Source organism: Aethalodelphis obliquidens, unplaced genomic scaffold (genome assembly GCF_003676395.1).
Source record: "Aethalodelphis obliquidens isolate GAN/ISIS:26980383/991018 unplaced genomic scaffold, ASM367639v1 scaffold8, whole genome shotgun sequence".
Lineage (NCBI taxonomy): Eukaryota > Metazoa > Chordata > Mammalia > Artiodactyla > Delphinidae > Aethalodelphis > Aethalodelphis obliquidens.
The window spans coordinates 14,903,206-14,924,315 of NW_020837952.1; the positions used below are offsets into that span (position 1 = coordinate 14,903,206).

The 21,110-nt window shown below is 42.5% G+C and overlaps 1 protein-coding gene across 4 annotated transcripts in view; it reads right to left on the reverse strand.

The window, feature by feature from the left end:
* GRIP1 (glutamate receptor interacting protein 1) overlaps positions 1 to 21,110 on the reverse strand; it is a 695,695-nt gene that overhangs the window by 78,620 nt on the left and 595,965 nt on the right. Inside the window, exons 10-13 of one of the 4 annotated variants that reach the window (XM_027106944.1) lie at positions 16,493 to 16,648; positions 15,680 to 15,829; positions 9,014 to 9,200; positions 8,199 to 8,344 (exon numbers count right to left, since the gene is read on the reverse strand). In XM_027106944.1, the coding sequence (XP_026962745.1) occupies positions 8,199 to 8,344; positions 9,014 to 9,200; positions 15,680 to 15,829; positions 16,493 to 16,648 (639 nt within the window). Of the gene's footprint in view, positions 1 to 8,198; positions 8,345 to 9,013; positions 9,201 to 15,679; positions 15,833 to 16,492; positions 16,649 to 21,110 lie in introns of all 4 variants that reach the window. The other 3 variants (XM_027106943.1, XM_027106947.1, XM_027106945.1) reach the window with 3 other exon arrangements.

Sequence of the window (21,110 nt, forward strand, 5' to 3'; positions counted from 1 at the left end):
GGAGAGGAGGGCGGGGACCCAGGCCGCGGAGCCCCGGGGGCCGGAGCCAGGGACCACAAAAGGGAAAAGAAAAAAAAAAAAAAGACCCCGAAACAAAAAAAAAAAAAAAAAAAAAAAAAAAAAAAAAATGTAATAATAATAATAAGACCAGAACCTGATCTTCCAACTCAGAGTAACTGCCATAGACAAACAGGAGCACACAGTAAAATTTTGATTTTCCTGGGCCCTCCAGGCTTCTAGAAAGTCATCTGTAAAGAAGGTTCCCCAAACTGCCCTGGTAAGTTTCAGCCGGGGCTGCTGGGTAAAGGCAAGTCTGCCCCCCTCTGGCTTCTTCCTTCTTCCCAGTTCTTTCCTCATTTCGCTGGGGCGTGAGGGAATCTGTCGCCTTCTCCCACTTCCTCCCTCTCTTCTTAATTCTCCTGTCCTGTCAGGTGTGGCCCCTTGAGTGTCACAGATGTTGTCCTCAACTAAGACTAATCTAAGATGTGCCAGGAAGTAACAACATATATTTATTTGTTTATTTATTCATGAAGAATTTGTATCCTTCCCATTTCCCAATCGGAACTTGAGATAGATAAAATTAGTTATTTCCCCCAGTAGATTTCAAAAAGACTGGCTAATTTTAATATATTGGGGCAGAAAAAGAGAAATGAGGTTAAGTAATAACCACCTCGGTATGCTTTACTTCCTTACTTCAGGTGCTCCAAGTATCACAAATATTTACTTCTAAAAGATCTCTCAAATCCTTCCTTTCATCTCTTCTCTGAATCTTTGTGAAGGCTAATTACTACCTGCTTCCCACCACCAAAAGAGGAAGTTTAGGAATTTGGAATTAGCATGCAGACTGGGGGCAGACAGGGTATTTGGAAGAGGCTAGTTTGGCCCATCCACACCAATAGCCAGGCTGCAGAGAGAAGGCAGAAAGAAACAAGTGTACTTGAGGACAGTGTGAGGTCTTGGAGAGAGCCAGTGGTTAGCCTTGACAGCCCCTGGGTCTAGCTCTTCCAGGGGCTGCCTATTCCCTGTCCTCAAAGGCTGTGAAACACCAGTGTGCTTCCAGGAAATGCCTCTCCTGTCTAAATTAGCTTGAGTGCATTTCTGTGGCTTGCAACTAAATAGCTTTGCTATTTAGAGAACTCATTTCATGTATGTTTGTTTTAGTGTTACCCGTTTTACGAAAACGTTCTCTGTGAAAGGGGAGGGGAGCATAATGTATGTATATGTGTATCCACGTATGTATATGACACCTTGCCCAAGATGCTATACAAGTGAGTCTTTGATTCATAAGGGCCTGGAAAACACAGATCTAAAATAGTTACTATAGAAACATTTTGCTTTACATTTAAAAAAAATTATTTGTTATTTTTGGCTGTGTTGGGTCTTCTTTGCTGCGTGTGGGCTTTCTCTAGTTGCGGCGAGCCGGGCTACTCTTCGTTGCAGTGCGCGGGCTTCTCATTGCAGTGGCTTCTCTTGTTGCGGAGCACAGGCTCTAGGCGCACAGGCTTGTGGCACACAAGCTCAGTAGTTGTGGCTCGCGGGCTCTAGAGCGCAGGCTCGGTAGTTGTGGCGCACGGGCTTAGTTGCTCTGCGGCACGTGGGATCTTCCCTGACCAGGGCTCGAACCCGTGTCCCCTGCATCGGCAGGCAGATTCTTAACCACTGTGCCACCAGGGAAGCCCTTGCTTTACATTTTTAATGTAGGGAATCTTGACCAAGATTAACATTGTTAATGACACTGAAGGAGACATTATCACTTCCTGGAAAACAGTAATAGATCACTTTTGACTATATAAGATTTGAAATATTTATAATGAATAAATATCAACATATGAATCTCTTTGATCAAGCTGTGGCTTCATTTTAATCTTAAATGTCAACATGATTTATTTTCTGTCTGGTAATTTTTCCCCCCATACAATTACTTGGTTGTTAAAGCCAAGGCACGTTTAATTTGGGGTTTCTTAAGGAAATAATAATAAAGAGGAAAAAGATCCAATATTTGGAGAAACATCAGGTTTAGAGTAAGTAAACAGAACAATTTATTTTCTTAGACTCCCCTGTGATTATTTTGTGCTTCCCTGGTTTTGCTTTATCTTTGTTAATACTGTAATTAAAAACACATTTGGGTAAACAGAGTCCTCTTTCTTTCCAACTGGTCTGCTTTTTCTGCCCAAAGCATTCATTGTTGGCACAGTAAGATAACCACCACATCACAATTCATCAACCTGGACACCCTTGTGAGATTTGAAAAAATTAAGGAATTATAACGGGGCCAAATGTTAATGTTTAACTCCCACTCACACAGAGAAAAACACTGGGGATTCTAGTAATGATGGCAAACAACATTTGATAGGATTTTTCACGGAGGCTTCTTGCCAGGACAAAGCTGTATTTTTTCCAACAAAGTAACTTCAGCATTAAAGTAGAAACTTTAAGCATTCATGATATTGTACACTGGTATTTAAAAGACAGTATTGAAAAAGGCAGAATGTAAATTGTGCATATGTTATGATTATAGCTTTACAAAATTATATGTATGGTAAAGGACTTTGGTAAAGAAATATAAAAAAATAAACTTTTGTTTATTAGAATGATGGGGTTATAAGTAACTTCAGCATAAGAAAAATCCCTTTAACATTACTACAATTTGTTTGGACAGTGGTACCCATGTAAAAAGAGATAGATTTAGGCAAAAGTGTACTCACTGTCAAGCTTTTTAACCACTGTCTGTGTCACTTAGAATGTTTATAAAATAGAGATAGGTAATCTCTAAGATCCAATAGTTTGAGAATCAGTGTCTGGGTATAATATATTTCTGAGGAAGAATTGGAAATGAATGGTAGTTCATATCCAGACAATTAGGAGTGATACACATAAAATAAAAATGCATGTATAGCACAAGTAAATACTTAGTAGACACTGCTATGGAGAAGGTCAATCGTGCTGGCCATTCCACTACCGGGATATAGTGAGTAGATGCTCCTCGAGATCCTACAGTGCACAGGAGAGACACCCCCCCTCAACAAACAATGTCAGTAGGGCAGAAGCTCAGAAATCCTGCTGTTTCACGCTGGGAACCCTAATATCGTCTTGAAGAGGGAGTGTAATACGATATGGAAAAGACAGGTGCAAGTCAACAGACCCGGGATCTACCATTCGCTTTGCTGTATGACCTTGAGTTTCCCCACTTGAACCTCAGTTTTCCCATTCATAAATAAATGAAGGTATTGGATTATAACAGTCCTCCCGCCATGAATGTTCTACAATTATAATAAGTACATTCTGGGGCCATAGGACAGCCTTCTTTGAAAGGTATAGTCTCAGTGCCATCTGACTGATCCTTACGAGGTCTTTTACTGGCTTCTGCTTGGCCACAGCTGACGGGAAGGGGAAGATGCTACACCTAAGCTGGGCCACTTAGGTGCTTTTTCTTGGGAATTAGAAGTTAAAAATGGCTGGTCCTGGCTGGGCATGTTAGCAAGGATGGGGCGATCATGTACAGTCAGAAGTCACAGAAAACTTGTACAGGGACAAAGGGAGCAGATGTGAAGAAACAAGCAGCACCAAGAGACGAGGAACCTCAGAGAAGCAATGGGCATGAAATCAATTCGTGGTGCAGATTGAACTTCCTGATCCTAGTCTCTCAGGAGTGCCCATTGTACTTCATTCATTCATTCATTCATTCACCAAGTATTGGCTGAGAGCCTCCTGTATTTCAAGCACTATTCTGGGTGCTGGGGTACATTCTCGAACAAAAGGCACAAAGTCCCTGACATCATAGATTTTCCTACTGGAGAAGACAAGACAAGGAACAAATAAATATACCCCATAACATCATGGCATAAGAAGGAAGAAGAAGAGCTATAAATCTGGGCAAGGGGACAGACAGTGATAGATGTCGTGGAAGGCTTCTTTGAGCAATCTGAGCAAAGATCTGAATGAAGTGAGCAAACCACCCAGACATGCTGGGGAAGAGCTGCCCAGGCAGAGGGAACAGCAACTGCGGAGAGACTTTGATGGGACTGTGCATGGCAGGAGCAGCTAGTTCATACTCCCTCCTCATTCCAAGTCCCGCCCTCCTCATTCCAAGTCCCGCCCTCCTCCTGAGAGACTTCACCACGTAGATGCTCCGCCCATCACTCTGCATCTCCCACTCCCAGACCTCTGGTTGAATGATACTTGCCTCCACTCCGCTTCACTTCGGCAGCTCACTACCCTGAGCCTTACTTGACCTCTGAAATCTTAAACTCTAATATGCCACTTTGACCTCAGTCTCCTGGCTGTTAGCCTTCTCATTCCCTTCCTCTCACTCCCCCCATTTTCCTTCCTGAAGACTCCTAATTCCTGAAGTGCTCCCTTTCCTTTTGGCCTCTCATGCTGATCCTTTATTGATTTCCGGCCCTTTCTAAGCTAGATTCTTTCACGCACAGGCAGTATGCGTAGTGCGTAGAGTGTGGCCTTTGGAGCCGCACTGTCTGTGTTAAAATCCCAGACCTACCATTAATGGGAATCTCCGTTTTCTGGGGACATAATAATAGTAACTTTCTCCATTGCTGTTTTAAGGACTAAATGAGCTACTGTACAGGCAGGGCTTAGAAAAGTAACATGCCATAGAGTAAGCATTTGATAAATATCATGATAATTTTGATGCTATTATCATAATCATTCCTCTGCTCTTCCTGCAACGATTTGAACCTCTATGACTTGCGTGCTCCTTCTTTGAAACTTCTCTGGAAATCTCAGTCTCTGGATCAATCTAATCATCTACTGTCTTTGCTTTTATTCTTCGGCAGTTGAGGTCTCCTGACAAAAAACTACTTGACCATGCGGTTTGATGTTGCTGTATAGACTTAGAGCTTCTGGACTCTGATTGGTCTACCACCCAGCTTGAAAATCCCTTTACATGAGTCTGGTTGGTTATCTCATTCATTTCCCCATTAGCTATTCTAAACCTTCACCATTCTTTTCAACTCCCCAAGGTGCTGACCCTTTCACCCTTGCTTGACAGTTCTTACATGGTCTTCCTAAACACAGCTAAAAATGTAATTACATTCTCACATCTTTCTCTTCAAACTCCTAGGGAGAGGTCTTCTAGTTTCTGTCTTAGACGAGTTATCTACCTATGTTCTAGATAACTTCCCTCCTCATCCCTTTGGAAACCCGTATCTACCAATTATCTCTTTTCTCTTTCATTTATTTCGGGCCCCAAACATGCTCAAATCTCTCCAGTCTTAACCAAACAAAATAACACCTCTCTGAATGTGGAATCCCCTTCTATCTGTTGTCCCATCTCCTTTCATCTACAGCTAAATGTCTTGACACTGCCAAATGTCCTCTGGGGCAAAACTGACCTTGGTTGAGAACCACCGATTAGAAGATAGGGTGGTATAGGACTTCCCTGGCGGCGCAGTGGTTAAGAATCTGCCTGCCAATGCAGGGGACACGGGTTGGAGCCCTGATCCGGGAAGATCCCACATGCCTCGGAGCAACTAAGCCCATGAGCCACAACTACTGAGCCCGCCCGCCTAGAGCCCATGCTCCGCAACAAGAGAAGCCACCACGATGAGAAGCCCGCGCACAGCAAAGAAGAGTAGCCCCCGCTCGTCGCAACTAGAGAAAGCCTGTGCGCAGCAACAAAGACCCAACGCAGCCAAAAATAAATAAATAAATATTTTAAAAAAGAAGATAGGACAGTATAAAACAGAGCACCGAGTATGTAACTAAATGTTGCAGAAGTTCTCAAAAGAGGAGCCCATGGTGGCCTCCAGTCCTTTTCATCTACTCCCTGCATTTTTCCTGCCAAACTGTCTTCCGAGACCCCTTGGCAGACAGACAACAAGACAGCTTGTCTGTACTTCTCCACACTTTCTTCCCTCACCCCTCAGCTCCCTGCAATCTGACTTCTGTCCGCCAGTTGCTTGAAACTTCTCTACGATGTCTTTCTTCCTAATTGCTGAATCCAGTGGACATTTCCTTACCTGCCTTTCTTACCTGAATTCTCCACAGCACTTTTATGCTATTGACAGCGACTTTTGCCTTGAAACTCTTGCTTTGGCTTCCAAAGAGTTTTGGTTCTCCTCCCACTTCTCCTATAGCATCTTCATCGTCTCCTTTACTCGCGTCCTTTCCCTTTAAATCTTAGTATTCCTCAGGCAAAGTCCCCTCCTCAGTCCCCTTCTTAACACTACTCTTTCCCTAGTGGTGTCCTTTATTCCATGACTTTAACCATCACCACCATGTTGGTCACTCCTCAGTCCTGCTCTCCAGCAGAGACCCCAATTCCAGGCTCCAGGAGGTAGCCTGCAGTCTCCTGGGCACTTCCTTCTGCATTCCAGTGGCAACACACTTTCAGCAAGTCTATTCTTATCTTTCAGCAGTTCTTTCTTGTGTCTAACTGGATACAAAGTCCTTGAAGATGTCGATCCTTTCTATTCTTTCTTTCAATGATCTGAACATAGCGCAGCACCTAGCCCTTAGTAACTGGTACTTGGGAAGAGTCTTTTGAGTAAGGAATGGATGTACTTGTCCTTTGTTCCCTAGTATTGACAGTGGATTTGCCTACTCATGTTTAAAACAGAACTCTTTTTGTTATCCCCAAATTTCTACACTTCAGGTCTTCTTCTCAGTTAAAGACACTGCTATCTGCTCAACCACTCACCTTCATAACTCAGGAGATCATTATGATCTCCCCTTTCTCTCATCTTCCATATCCGACCCATAAGCAAGTTATGTTAGATCTGCTTCAAGCCGCATCCTAAACTTCACTCTCTGTCACCATCTCTAGCACTACCGCCTTGTCCAAGCCACCAATCTTCTGCTACAATCTTCTGTTTTTTTCTAAGTTTGCTACTGTCCCCCCTACACTTCATAAGGATCTCTCCAAAACATCCATCAGGTTATCTCACTCCCCTCCATAACAGGCTCCATGACTTCGTTACACTTATAAAATTGTACCAAGGCACTGCACTGGCCTGTTCCAACCTCTCCCACACCTCCAAATCCAAACCTGACTCCTATCCCCAGCTCCCTTCTATGCTCCAGCAAGAGCCCTTTTTGCTGTTCCTCATATCCACCAAGCTTATTACACTGGCTGCTCCCTCTGCCTGGAATGCTCTCCTCCAAGATTCTGACATGGCTGGCTCCTTCTCAACCTTTAAATCTCTGCTGAAATGTCTCTTCCTTAGAGAGTTATCCTATGGAAAAAAAAAAACCCTACAGTCATTCTCTAACCCCCATTCGGCTTTATTTTCCTCAGAGCACTATTACTGCCTAAATTTATATTTCCTAATTTTTAAATTAACTTTCTGTACTGCTATAATATAAGCTTCATGAAGACAGGGATTTTTTTTTTTCCCCTCTCCTGTCCACTGTTGCATCTCCACTGTATAGAATAGTAACTGGCCCACAGTAAACATTCAGCAAATATTTGTTGGGATAATGTGATCCCTATGTCCAAAGGCATATCTTTATTGATTGGTAAAGGTTATTGGGTCTGTGAGATAGTGTTTCATTAAGAGAAGACAACTTTCTTAAATGGGAACTAGCACAGACCTCTAAAACCTGTACACCTATTAGCTACTGACAAGGACTCCTTCCATGGCCAAACTTAAGTCACACAAATGCACTTGCTGACTGACGCTGAGTTCAATCTCTTTCCTATTGCAAGTCTTGATCGCTACTGAAATAGTCTTGAATAAAGTCTCCCTTGTCCTTTTTAACAAGTGTCTGGTGCGATTTCTCTTTAACGCTAGAGACCAAATATTCACCTACTGGGCTTGAATAAATCCACCCAATGAATTCTCATTGTTCCCCACAGAACTTTCATATTTTTTTCTGCAGTGGGAAGAGTCAAAGAGAGGCATTTCTTGCCCCTGTGACTGAAGAATATGGTTTCTCTAGCATATAGGGGAAAAGTCAGGAAGAATAAAGGCTACATGATTTTTTAAATCACTTTTATAGCAGGTATTACTTATTCATTTTGTCACATTTATTTTCAATTGTTCTTGTGGTGACATTTTAATGAATAATACAAAAGCAATGCTCAGTGCAAAATGACACCTTGAACCTCCGAAAAAAGAACACGTTCGTTACATAAAAACAATTTGTCGTTCCTCCCCCGTCCCCTGCCACATAACCCACATGATTCACATGCAGTCCACTCCTGACTACGCAGCTGACTGGAGATTATATGATCATACCTGCAACATCGAACTCAATTTCCAGTGTGACCTTGCTTGTGATTGAAGAGTCTCGGAGGAGCTGGCTGGCTTCCTCGAAGGTGCTGTCTTCAGTTGGAATTCCATTAATGGCCAGCACTCTGTCTCCAATCTGTAGCACCCCACATCTGAATTTAGAACCACACGTTACAGGTCACAGATGGAGTAAATAATTATCCACTTGAAGTTGCCAAGATCCTGGCAAATAGCATTTGGTCTCATTTATTTAATGTTGTGGGCATCCTATTAGGTCAACTGCAATATCCCACATTCCTTTTTTTTTTTAATAAAAGTGTAGTTGATTTACAATATTGTGTTAGTTTCCGGTGTACAGCAAAGTGATTCGGTTATATGCAATGTCCTACATTCTTGCATTTCTTGGCTACAAATGTGAGCAAGGGAATCTTGAAGTATCCCAGAAAAGTAATGAATAATTCAGCACCATGGTATTGTTATAACCTGATCTGAACCAATATATAGTAATGATGAATGTGCATTCCCCCATGGCACAGAAATTATTATGAAGTTTGGACTTCAGAGATTTTTTTAATGGATTTTTTTCCCCTTTTTAATTAATTTAGCCTCTAGTCGCCAATGGACAAAAATCTGCTAAAGGCACTCATGCTCGCTATTCTGTCTCAAACCTGGTCAAGAACGTAAAATTTTATTGTCAGAACAGAGTTCATCACATCTTGCATTTCCTGCGTTGAGCACTGTTCCATGATTTATTAGCTAGTCAAAGATAGCCAGCGAGAAATGCAGGGCAGACAACGATGCCGTGAAAGAAAATGTCTCACCTCTCTGCCGGGCTGTCAGCTTCAATATAGGAAATCAGAGGTGGAGAGGAGAGGGTCTCTGTGGCAAACACACTGCCCTGCAGTTGAATCCCAAATCCTGTGACAGGATCTGCTGTGAGCACAACCTCTGTGGTTTCTGTGTGAACAACCTGCCCAGCCAAGCCCACCGTACTGGAGGCTAATGACACTAGAGGAACAAACACACACACAAGAAATGACTTTAGATTGGAACAGGCACCAGGAGCACCAGCATCTCTGAAACAGATCATGTCTCCGGAACAAAAGCTCATTGGCAATGGTGGGATGTGAGGTTTTGGTCTTTTAGCATAAAAAGTTTCACCAGAGCTGAACAGGATAGATGATCTCCCAATATTTGTCACATCTAAGTCACAGCATCAGTGTAGCCCCCTCCTCAGGCCCACCCCTAATAGCAAGGACAGTTGTGGGAGCTGTAGGAAGAGGACGGTCTTGGGGTCAGGGTACCTGAGGTCTAGTCCTGGCTCGACCACTAAGCAGCCAGTTGGGTGACCTTGGGGTAAGTCATCTATCTCCTTCCTATCTAGGAAGATAGGGGTTGGGCTTAACTGGTCTAATGTGTCCCCCCCCCCCCACTTTAGCCATTTGCACCTAAGGTTCCAGCTTTTACAAACAACTTGACCTTCACTTTTGAAGAAACAACTGATCCAAGTCTGGCTCCTGGGGTGATGAGGATGTTCTGGTCATCAGCCTTAACGTGGCGTTGGGTTGCCACAATGGAGTCCTTTAAACCCTACATTCCTCCTACCCGCAAATTTGGTCTCTTCAGCTCTTGTTCTTTCCCACTGGCTCGCCAGCCTGTTTTGTCATCTCTTATTTCATTCATTTCTCTGATATTCATCCAAGCCCCCAGGCACACAGCTGTCTAGTTCCCATTCCCGACCTAGGTGGTGAAGCATCCTCCAGGAATGCCTTCCTCTCAGCGCTGCTCACTGGCACCCATGCCTCCTTTGCTCTCCATGAGCAAGCTCTCTGCCTGTAGGGTCCTGCGTTTGACTGCCACTTCCTCCAATAAAGGTCTCTGGCCTCCTTCCTCCAACTGAAACCTGATGACACCATACACCTCAGGACACTCTCCAACCACAAGCTATTTTCCCTCACGCTCCCTGCCTGGGGCAAGGAGAGAGAAGGGTTTAGAATACTCCTTGCTGCCCGTATGCAGTGCTGTTTATCTCAAATCGCTCCTATTTCAAGTTCCATATTCTGTATTCATTTCTGCTTTGTCTCATCTTCAAACCCATAGTTTTCTGTTTTTGTGAAGTCCCTCCATTTCCTCACTGACTTCAGGACTTGGCTGTGAACCTACCTCCTCTAACCCTTCGTTGTCCTCAGCACCTTTGACATCATGGCCGTAATCTCCTAACATGCTGGCTTGACGGTTCTTCATCTCTCTCAATGCCAGTTACTAGCAGTTCCATCCTCCTCCAGTCCTCTGCCAGCAGAGCCCTATGCTGGACCCCATCTTCCTTCAAAGTGGATAGAGCTCCAGGATCTCAATATCTGAATCCTCCTTATTGATCACACGTCCTTATGAGCCATCTTCCCGAGTCCCTACGATCTGACTTTCTCCTCTTTATGACGTCTAGTCCCATTTTCTCTCACTTGTCTCCTAGTCTAATGGCTTTCAAACAATATTTTTAGCAACGGATATTTCCCCCCCTTCATATGAAAGCACGTAAGAGATGCCCTTGTATTCCAGATAAGAACACAGCTACTGCAGGTAGTGAGGTAGGAGCAGAACACTCCAGAAGCTTCTGCCTCCCTCACGTGAGAATCTGGTTTGCAAGCCATCATCTTTCCTCGTTGCCTTTTCTAACATCATTTTCCTCCACACTCCACCTGGACCTCCGGTGACCATTTCAATGATGCCTCTGCTAGTATTCTTACACCTCATGTGATTTTGTCTACTCTCATACACCATACTCTTTGGTAATAGCCAGACACTCCACTGCTGTTACTGAGTTGCTGAAGGGTCCTACAGAAAGTCATGACGAATTCACATTATTCTCTATGGGGCCCTGGAATCTTCTGTGGTATAATATTTTGTCACCTTATTTGATTCCTCATAGGATTTTTCACAAATATTTCTACTCTTTTAAGGGTCAAACTTTACTTCCTTTCCTACAAGACTGAAAAGATCCAGCCATTTGACAAGAATTCCTTAAACAACATGCTTGTCAACCTCAGCTTCTCAGTATCATCATTTGCTCTCCCCCCCCACCCCCATTTCAGGAGGATGTACAAGGCTAATTCTTCCTTTCATTATTTTTGATACTATCCCTCCCTTTCCACTCCCTCTGTGATTTTGTGCCACAAAAACTTCTCTCTTGACATTTTTCCTAACTTTCCTACTCACTCCCCTAGCTTTCTGACCTTTCTCTATAGATTTGTACTGATTCCCCAACTGCTTAAAATTGACTTCTCCCTTCACCCTTTACTGTAACTACTCTCGCGAGGATGACTTCCTGATTGCCAAAATCAATGGCCTCGTCCTCTCTGACCACTCTGCAGCAACTGGCTTTGGGAACTATCCCTTTCTTCCCGAAGTGCCTCTCTTACTTTTGATGAAGCTTTGTTCTTAGTTTCTTACTTTTCCAGCCCTTACCACTTCCTTTGCCTTCTGCACTCCAAACATAGAGCTGACCACGGTTCTGTCCTAAGTGTTTTCTACTCTCATTCTTTCCCCCATTCACTTCCAGCGCACCTGTAATATGACCTCTCACGTATCTTCTCGTGTTTCCCTCTCTAGACTCTCTCAAGTTCCAGTGATGCATTTCCTTGATGTCCCATCCACAAGGATGTCTCATTGACTCCTCAAACTCAACATCTTCAAATTGAGTTAATCATCTTCTCTTTCTCTTTGCCACCACTATTTCTATGAATGGGACCATCATGTTGATGGTCCTTCAGGCTTGAAATCTCAAAGTAACCTTTGACTCACAACAACTCATTGTCTTAAATCCAATCAGTTGCTAAGTTCTCCCAGGATGATGACTAAAATATATCTTGTATAAATCCTCTTTTCCCTTCTTATCGTCAATGCCTTAATTCAGGCTCTCATTACTTTCATTGCATTCAATTCATATTCCAATTATTCTAATATACCTGTTTCTGGGTCCCCTCATGTCCAGTGCTTTCCGCATATTATTGCCAGATTAACTTTGTTTAAGATGAGGCCCCAACTTCTCTACTCTCCTAGAGTAGAGCCTCATCACTGCTAGTAGAGATTTCTACATAGGCTTCCAACCAGTGTCCTTGCCCCTTATCTTTTGCTAACAGCTCCAAATTGCTCCCAAGGGGCTTTTCTACTATGCAAAGGTCACCCCCCAGTTTAGAATCTTTTAATGGCTCCCGATTTCCTAGAGAACAAAATCTCTAATTCTAGCAGACTACGCAGGATCCTTCATAAGTTCATTTTCTCCTGCCCATCCAGTCTCATGTTCCCTTATGCTCTGTTCCTGAGTCTTTCCAAGACTGAAAAGATCCAGCCATTTGAAAAGAATTCCTTAAACAACATTCTTCTCAACCTCAGCTTCTCAGTATCATCATTTGCTCTCCCACTCCACCCCCATTTCACCTGCTGCAACTAAGGAACCCATATGCTGCAACCAAGAAGCCCACCTGCTGCAACTAAGAATCCAGTGCAACCAAATAAATAAATATCAAAACAAAAAAACAAGGGAAGGGGGCTTCCCTGGTGGCGCAGTGGTTGAGAGTCCGCCTGCCGATGCAGGGGACGCGGGTTCGTGCCCCGGTCCGGGAAGATCCCACATGCCACGGAGCGGCTGGGCCCGTGAGCCATGGCCGCTGAGCCTGCGCATCTGGAGCCTGTGCTCCGCAACGGGAGAGGCCACAACAGTGAGAGGCCCGTGTATCGCAAAAAAACAAAAAAACAAGGGAAGGGCTAAAGTGGCAGAGGGCACAGCACACATATAGAGGTGCAGAGGCATGAGAGCAAGCCTGGAGAACATGACTCAGGAGCAACTAAGCCCGTGAGCCACAACTACTGAGACTGAGCTCTAAAGCCTGCGAGCCACAACTACTGAGCCCACGTGCCACAACTACTGAAGCCCGTGTGCCTAGAGCCCGTGCTCCACAACATAGAGAAGCCATCGCAATGAGAAGCCCACACAACGCAACGAAGAGTAGCCCCTGCTTGCTGCAACTAGAGAAAGCCTGTGTGCAGCAACAAAGACCCAACACAGCCAAAAAAAAAAAAACCCAAAAACCAAAAAACTTTAAAATGTGTAAACATCACCTGAGATAGCCAAATAGATTATCATTTATTTGTAGTCACTAATATCCTTAATCAAGACAGCAGTCTTACCTCACACAAACAAATGTTTGGCCATTAAAGCAGAAGTATGAACATGAATACATCATGTTCTGTATGAACATGAATTGCTCTTCCCTGCTGAGGGCTGTTAGCCTGTTTTCTCTCAGTAAGCAGTGTTGCACAAGAAGGCATTTTATGTAAAACATCTCATATAAAAATATCCACCACAAATCCTGAGGCATTAAATGGAAGACTCAACCTATGTATTATGTCAAAGTGGAACCATGTGAAAAATGCCTAAGTTTGAAAGCAGTGTTAACATCTCAGATATAGGCATCATAATAGCAAACACTAGTGCTTACTTCAATAGTGCTTACTATCTAATAAGTATTGTTCTAGCATATATATATTATATATATATAGTATATTTATAATTATAGTTCTTATTTCATTGGGTAATTGTGAAGATTATATGAGAATATATCATTGTTCATACATATATATGAACATATCATATATATATATATATATATGAATATATAGTCTAGAATGTATTTCTTGTCCTGCATGTTCCTTTCAGTGATGAGAATATACACACACACACACACACACACACACACACATACACATTTTCATATAATCTTCACAATTACCCAATAAGGTAAATACTATAATTAGCCCCACTTTGTAGCTAAGAAGGCCAAGGTACAGAGAGCTTAGAAGATCTGCTCAAGGTCCTAGAGCTAGAAATTAATGACACTGGGATGAGAACCCACACAACCTGGTTCCAGAGGCTATGCTCATAACCAGTTCACTCTGTTGCCTTCAACTCATTTCTTCCATGAGTAAATAATTTGCTCTCTCGAGTCAGCTAAGAAACATATGAGGCTCTAGGAGTTCCTTGTTCTCGGTCTTCCTTCTATTTACCTATACTAAAGATGACAAATCTTCTATTTGAAGGGATATGCACGTCAATATCATGAATACACCACAGTGGAGGTTTGCGATGGTTTTCCTTGTAAGGAAACCTCAGGTTCTTATAACATGAAGAGACCATGTCCCAGTATGGGTGATGGCCGGTCTCCTACACTGATGGTGGCATTGGTAGGCCTGGCCACAGACTCACCTCTGAAGACGAATCTCTGGCAAACCAGCTGAAGAGCCAATAGATCCAACCACCCTTCCTCACAAGAACATTTTCTCTTTAACACCAGTCTTGAAGTACCTGGGTTTGGTTTTGTTTAGGTAACTTAAGAGTGGTCCTTTCTTTATCCCCATGGTAAGCACAGGAAGAGATCCCATCTTCTTTGAGCTTCTTTACAGGAATCATAATCATGGCCACCAAAAACAACAAGAAATACTCACACCTCTCTAGACTATGATTAGATCTGGTTGGAGAGATAGGTGTTCTCTTCCTTTAAAACTTATGTGATTATGATGAGAGATTATATTCTGCCCTCCCATCACCACAAAAGAAAAATTTAGGAGTGATGTGTTTCTTCCCTAAGGCATTCAACCACCCTTTTCTTGTTTACACGTACAACCAGCTATCCAGAAACAAGCAGCCAACCACATTTTCCTAGTCTTGCCTAATCTATAATGTGCTTGGCTGTCCCAGAAGGTCATATTTCTAAGAATCACGGTCGAAATTCCTGGACCTTAGGATGCTTGTTGTAAAGACGAGCATCCTTCAATCTTCCTGACGCTGGCGTGAGTAACAGATATATGTTAGGGCAGAGATTTTCAGTGGGGCACGTTCCTGGGGAAAGTATTAGAATCTTGGGGAGTGACATACAGTTTGAAAAGGCACATTCAAGGGGAATGAGATAGAGTTTGAAAACGCGTGTTTAAACTTATCATTGCCTTTCTTGCAGGGGGAGGTTCATGAAATATAACTTAGTATGAAATTTATAATAATATTAAACAACTGCATGGAACTCTTATAGTTATCAAAAGGGGGACCTAGTTTTCAAAGAATTGCTTTAGAGTGAATAAGAAACTAAGAACAAAGATTTCATGTCCAAAACCACCCAGAATATAAGGAAGGAGTCGTAAAGAAAAAAAATCACATCTTTGGTTATTTTATCAGATCAAAAGAGCAAGAAGAAGATCTCAAAAAAAAAAAGTTGTAGGCAAAGGTAGAATGAACTAACAAATTCAGTCTGAAACCGTATTTGGTGCAATCATTACCTTGTCGATAAGAGAGATCATTTCAATGGTCTTTGGCGCAGGGCTGCGAGCTGCTTAGCGTCTACCTGTGAAACACTCTTCCCGCAGGTTTCCTTATATCCAAGACTCCAACAGACCCACCCGTTTCCTCCAGGCCAAAAGTCACTGGCTAACATTTCACTTACGTGAGCTTTTGAAGTCTTTCTTTTTCAACCTCCTCCTCATCATGGTTCCACGTGGGCTAGTGGAGTAGAGGCTTCGAGGCAAAGTGCCCATGTTCAGGGAACTCAGGCTGTATGCACTCGTGGAGGTAGGAGAGAAGGATGAAGACAAAGCTGCTGTAAAAGAGTGAGGACTTGGCACAGAGCATTCTCAGGTGGGGTGTGAGCCTGCCACACCCGCCAACCAGCAACAATATAGAAAGACACACAAGAGGCACAGCAATGGCTAGTAGGTACCCCAACCAATAAGAGACCAGATCTCAGGAGCCATGGAGACAGCGCTTTAGAATCTGAGTTACAAGGGCCCGGAAGTGCCTGAGGAGCAGCGCTGATCTTCGTAAGTATAATGCAACACGGAGAGGCTCTATGAATTTTGCTTTAGACAAAAAAGTAAACATTAAAACAAGTTTCTCCATAAACAACAACTCAATGTATCAAATACATAACCTCATTTTCATAGATATTTTCTGACATGAATTTCACAAGTGGTTCCATATACACAAATAAGGTCTGAGAAAACTGTACTGTATATACTATTCTGCATTGGTATTTCCTGGCCACACATAAAGCATTCGGAACCTTTACATCCTTTCCTAACAACAAATGCTTTCTGATGGAAAAGAAGGACTTAAGAGATGACAGAAATGATAAGTTGCTACTACATAAAGAAAAGCACACCACACCCATGAAACCAAAAATGGTATGAATCAGATGGGGAAGGGGTGAGAAGAATATAATTTAAGTAAAAGACCAGGAGGCGAAAGCCTGGAACATTACGAGGGCTGTTTGGAGGAGGTGCTTTCGTGAATGTCAGGGCTGGCGCTCTGCAATGGTCTGGGTGGTACGTATTATAGTGATGGTAGGTGTGAAGACTGCAGTGGTCGCTGGCCCAGGAATCCCAGGGAGGTTGCCTGTCGCTCCTCTGAATTTTCACTGCCCATATGAAGTGATGATGAGAAATAAAAACAAACAAACAAACAAAGAACCAAAAAAAAAAAAAAGAGGAAAAAGTAACTTGAATTGCACAAATAAAAAGTGTAACAAAAAAATGAAAGCTGCTTGCAAAAAAAAAAAAATATTGACTTTGCCCTTTTCTCAGTGGTCAGCAAAACTGATGATTAACATCAGGGATGGTAACTTTTCATCTTCGCAAGAATAATGCATGTCTTTCCCCAGCCCATTTTTTCTCCTTTTAAGATGACTATTGAATCCATTTCTAATCTCCCCCTGTGCTTCACAGCAGAGATTAAAAACATTTTTTTTTAACTTAAAAGTCAACCCCACAAAGATCTATGGCACAAGATTAGTAATTAAAGATTTGCAAATCTTGGCCAGTTAGTAGCACTTGTTTTGAGAAGAAGGAAAGAAGGAACGATAAATCACACTGGCTCCTGATTCAAGGGGTTTACTAGTCACACATCACAATTTACTGCTCTGACATTTTAATTACACTACTATTCATCACTTGAGCTTGATCTTTCTCAACAATAAACCACTCTAATCATCTGTCATTATCAGGATCTTATTTATACTCTAATCAGAAGATAAAAGTCTCAATATATTTTATAATTCTGGGGGTATTTTTAAAAGATGTATTTACATTTGAAAGAGATATTTAATTATTAAAGTATTTCAAATACTTTATATTTCCTTAAGATGCCATGAAATTTTAATAAAGTCAATTTCAAAATTCTGGTGTCCCCTTTATTTTCAAAAAATTGTATATCATATTTCCATTCTAATTTCAATATTGTTTAGATTTGATTTTCTACCCAGTGTTCTGAAATACAAGCACTTTTATGTTTGTTACTATATTGACATGAAATTTTTCATTTAAGTATCTTAAAAAATGAAAAATAAAATATGAACTTTTATCTCCTACTGTTACGATTCTAAGGTTAGATGCCTTACATGTGAATGACTTTGCAGTATCTATTCATGTAGTGAGGTCAAATACTCTGTAAGTATTTAAAGGAGGGTTATGTACATAAGAGTTTAGATTATACCATCCGTGATATCAGTCTCACTGGCCACTTCACAGCCTTTCTGGAATGAGACAGTACATGGAACAAAAGCACTAGTGTGGACAGATCACCATGGGCTGAGGCCAAGCTGAGTTTCTGTTCCGGCTCCAGCCCATCTTCTGTATATGACCCTGGCCAGTTACTCAACCTCTCCAGGCCTCAGTTTCCTCATAGGTCAAGTGGAGATCATGAAAGCATCTACTGCACAGGCCAACTGTGAGAATTCTGTACCTAAGGTGCTTAGCACGATGTTCGTACACAGAATAAAATCCAATGACCCTTTATTAATAGCATTGATTCTGTTTACTTTCTATCTACTTGCCAATGAATCATTTTTAAAGGAAATAGATATATCTATCACTCAACAAATTTCACTCATTGGGCACTTAAGTTTAGAGAATATTTCAGGAATCTGCAGCACACTTTTCTGGCCACCATAATTTTGTAACCCTAAACCATCTGGCCCTTTCCTTCTATCCACTGCTGTTTCTAGTTTGGGTTCCATCTCCTTCTCCACTATTCTACTTTCAAGCCACCATCTCCTTCACCTAGATCACTTCCTCATCTTCAGACTTGGCTCCCTGGTTCATCTCTGTATCCACAATACGGAATGATCTTTCAAATATACAAGTTAGATCATGTGACTCCCATTTAAGGTACTTCAATGGGTTACAATTACAAACAGAATCAAAAGTGAGTCCTGGGCTTCCCTGGTGGCGCAGTGGTTGAGAGTCCGCCTGCCGATGCAGGGGATACGGGTTCGTGCCCCGGTCCGGGAAGATCCCACATGCCGTGGAGCGGCTGGGCCTGTGAGCCATGGCCGCTGAGCCTGCGCGTCCGGAGCCTGTGCTCCGCAACGGGAGAGGCCACAACAGTGAGAGGCCCGCGTACGGCAAAAAAAAAAAAGTGAGTCCTACATATCTCTCCAGCTTCATCCCCTAGCACTCTCCTCATCACTGCCTGTTTCAGCCATGTTGGTCTTTTGTCTTGTCTTAGAACAAGCCAGGCTGCTTCCTGCCTCAGGGCATTTGCACTTCCTGTTCTTCCTCCCTCTAATATTCTTCTCCCCCTTGTTTTCATGGCTGGCTTCTTACAATCATTCAGGTCTCAGCTCAGGTACCACCACCTCAGAGTTGTTCTGACCTCCTTGGATGTAGTAGCTGCCCTCTCCCACCCATGCTATCCCACTGCTGCTTTATGTTCTTCATACCACTTATTACTGTCTGAAATGGCTTTATTTATTTAATATACTTTTAATGTTTCTCCCTCTATACTGGAATGCAAATTCCATGAGACTAGGGATCACTTTGCTTGTCTTGCTCACTAGAGGTATCATGGCAACTAGAACAGTGTCTCGTATATAATGACTGATGAATGAGTGAATGGATGCATGCATGAATGAACAGGAATATCGGCCAGAGAGTCCATGTCCACACTGTCCACACTGCAGCAGCAGTTTCCTTGGGATAAAGAGCACTGCCCAGGAAGTCTCTGATGGATTCTCTTTAACCATCCGCATTCTACTTTAGGGTGTACCAGAAGACTTTTTAGCAAGATGCAGTCATTGCTGGGTCTGGCTAATCTACCCACAGCCATTCTATTGAGCTCTGTAAAATATGGTCAAATGAGGTACAGTGAGTGAACTTCAGAATTCTACACTCACTTTTCGACCCAGTTCTTTATGGAGTGCTTTGAAAATTACTGGGCATTTTTGATTACTGTCAAGTCCAATTGATAACACAATAAGAAAGCTATTGAGCACCTACTGTATGCCTGGCACTGTGCCATTTGTGGCAGGCAGGTTAAATGTAGGTCATAACATTTACTTTGACTTTGAACTACTCCTGGGGACTAAATATTCATACACATCAAATAACTGAGACAAAAATTATATTTGATAATGCAAAAAACTGCATGCCGTGGATAATGAATGCCAAAGGCGTTCAACCAACAATGTAGGCCAGAGAAGACAGCTATAGCCTGTTTTGAACGTGCACTCTAAATCTCTTCTGTTTTATGGTGGTGTACTTAATACTCATATGTTAGGCAAGTATTTTAGTTTAAAAATTAGATGGTACTTTTTTTTTTTTTTTTTTTTTTTGCGGTACGCGGGCCTCTCACCGTTGTGGCCTCTCCCGCTGCGGAGCAGAGGCTCCAGACGCACAGGCTCAGCGGCCATGGCTCACGGGCCCAGCCGCTCCGCGGCATGTGGGATCCTCCTGGACCGGGGCACGAACCCGTGTCCCCTGCATCGGCAGGCGGACTCTCAACCACTGCGCCACTAGGGAAGCCCTAGATGGTACATTTTTGGCATGCTCTTTCATTTTGCAAAAAACATTCATTTATATTCTCCCATTTAATGGTCCCCATAATAACAGTCAGCCTTCACTGAGTACTCACTATATACCAGGCACTGTGCTAAGTGCTTTTACATGGATTATCTCAGATACTACTCACGGTATACCTATGAGGTAGGTATTGTCATAATACCCATTTTACAGATGAAGAAACTGAGGTATAGAAAAGTTGGGTAACTTGCTAAGTTCCCAAGTGGTGGAGCCAGAATTAAAGTGCTAAAGTTGACTCTGAGTTGCTGCCCTCAGCCACCATACTCCACTGCCTCTTTCTATGTGTTCCTAAGTCCTTTGTTACAGATAAACAGCAAGGAAAATATAATGTTTTTCCTATCATTCCATGGTGACATCGCTGTTGAAATCTTGAGGTATCTGATATGGAAGGTACTTCTGTTTGTTCTCTTCTCTAACTGTACTCTCTTGTCCTGTCCAGGAGTCCAAGGGTGTAGGCAACAGCTACTCTGGTGGTTGCTCCTGGGGCTCAGAAATGGAAGTCCTCCTGGTACTGAATGTATAGAACCTCATGACTCTGCTCCCATTTTCTTTTCCAAACTCTTTTACAAAGTTTCCTCCAGTCATGACTATGTCTCCCAAAGACCCTCAGTGGGAACAATTTCTGAGCTCTTTAAAAAACTCATTCTTGTTGGCTTTTTGAACGTTGCTACTTCCCAGCAAAAGGCACAGTTAATCTATTCCTGGTTGATGTGCCCATTTCTATATTTCCCTGAATGCTATATTTTCCTGAATGCTTTGTTGCTAAGCGAAATCTGGGAAATGTTATATCTCCATCCACCTATGGGATGAGAGACATGCTGTTTAGGGATCAGAGATTTTGAAAAAATAACCAGAATTTTCTTGTAGTAAAAGGGTAAAACTATGCAAAACAACACCACTACATACCAAAACAGAAGTTTGAGAATTATAAACACAATCACATTTTTGAGGATTAACGGGGATTTAATTATGTTTAAGAGCCAATATTTATTTCTTCTTGGAAATACAAGCCTGATTTTAATG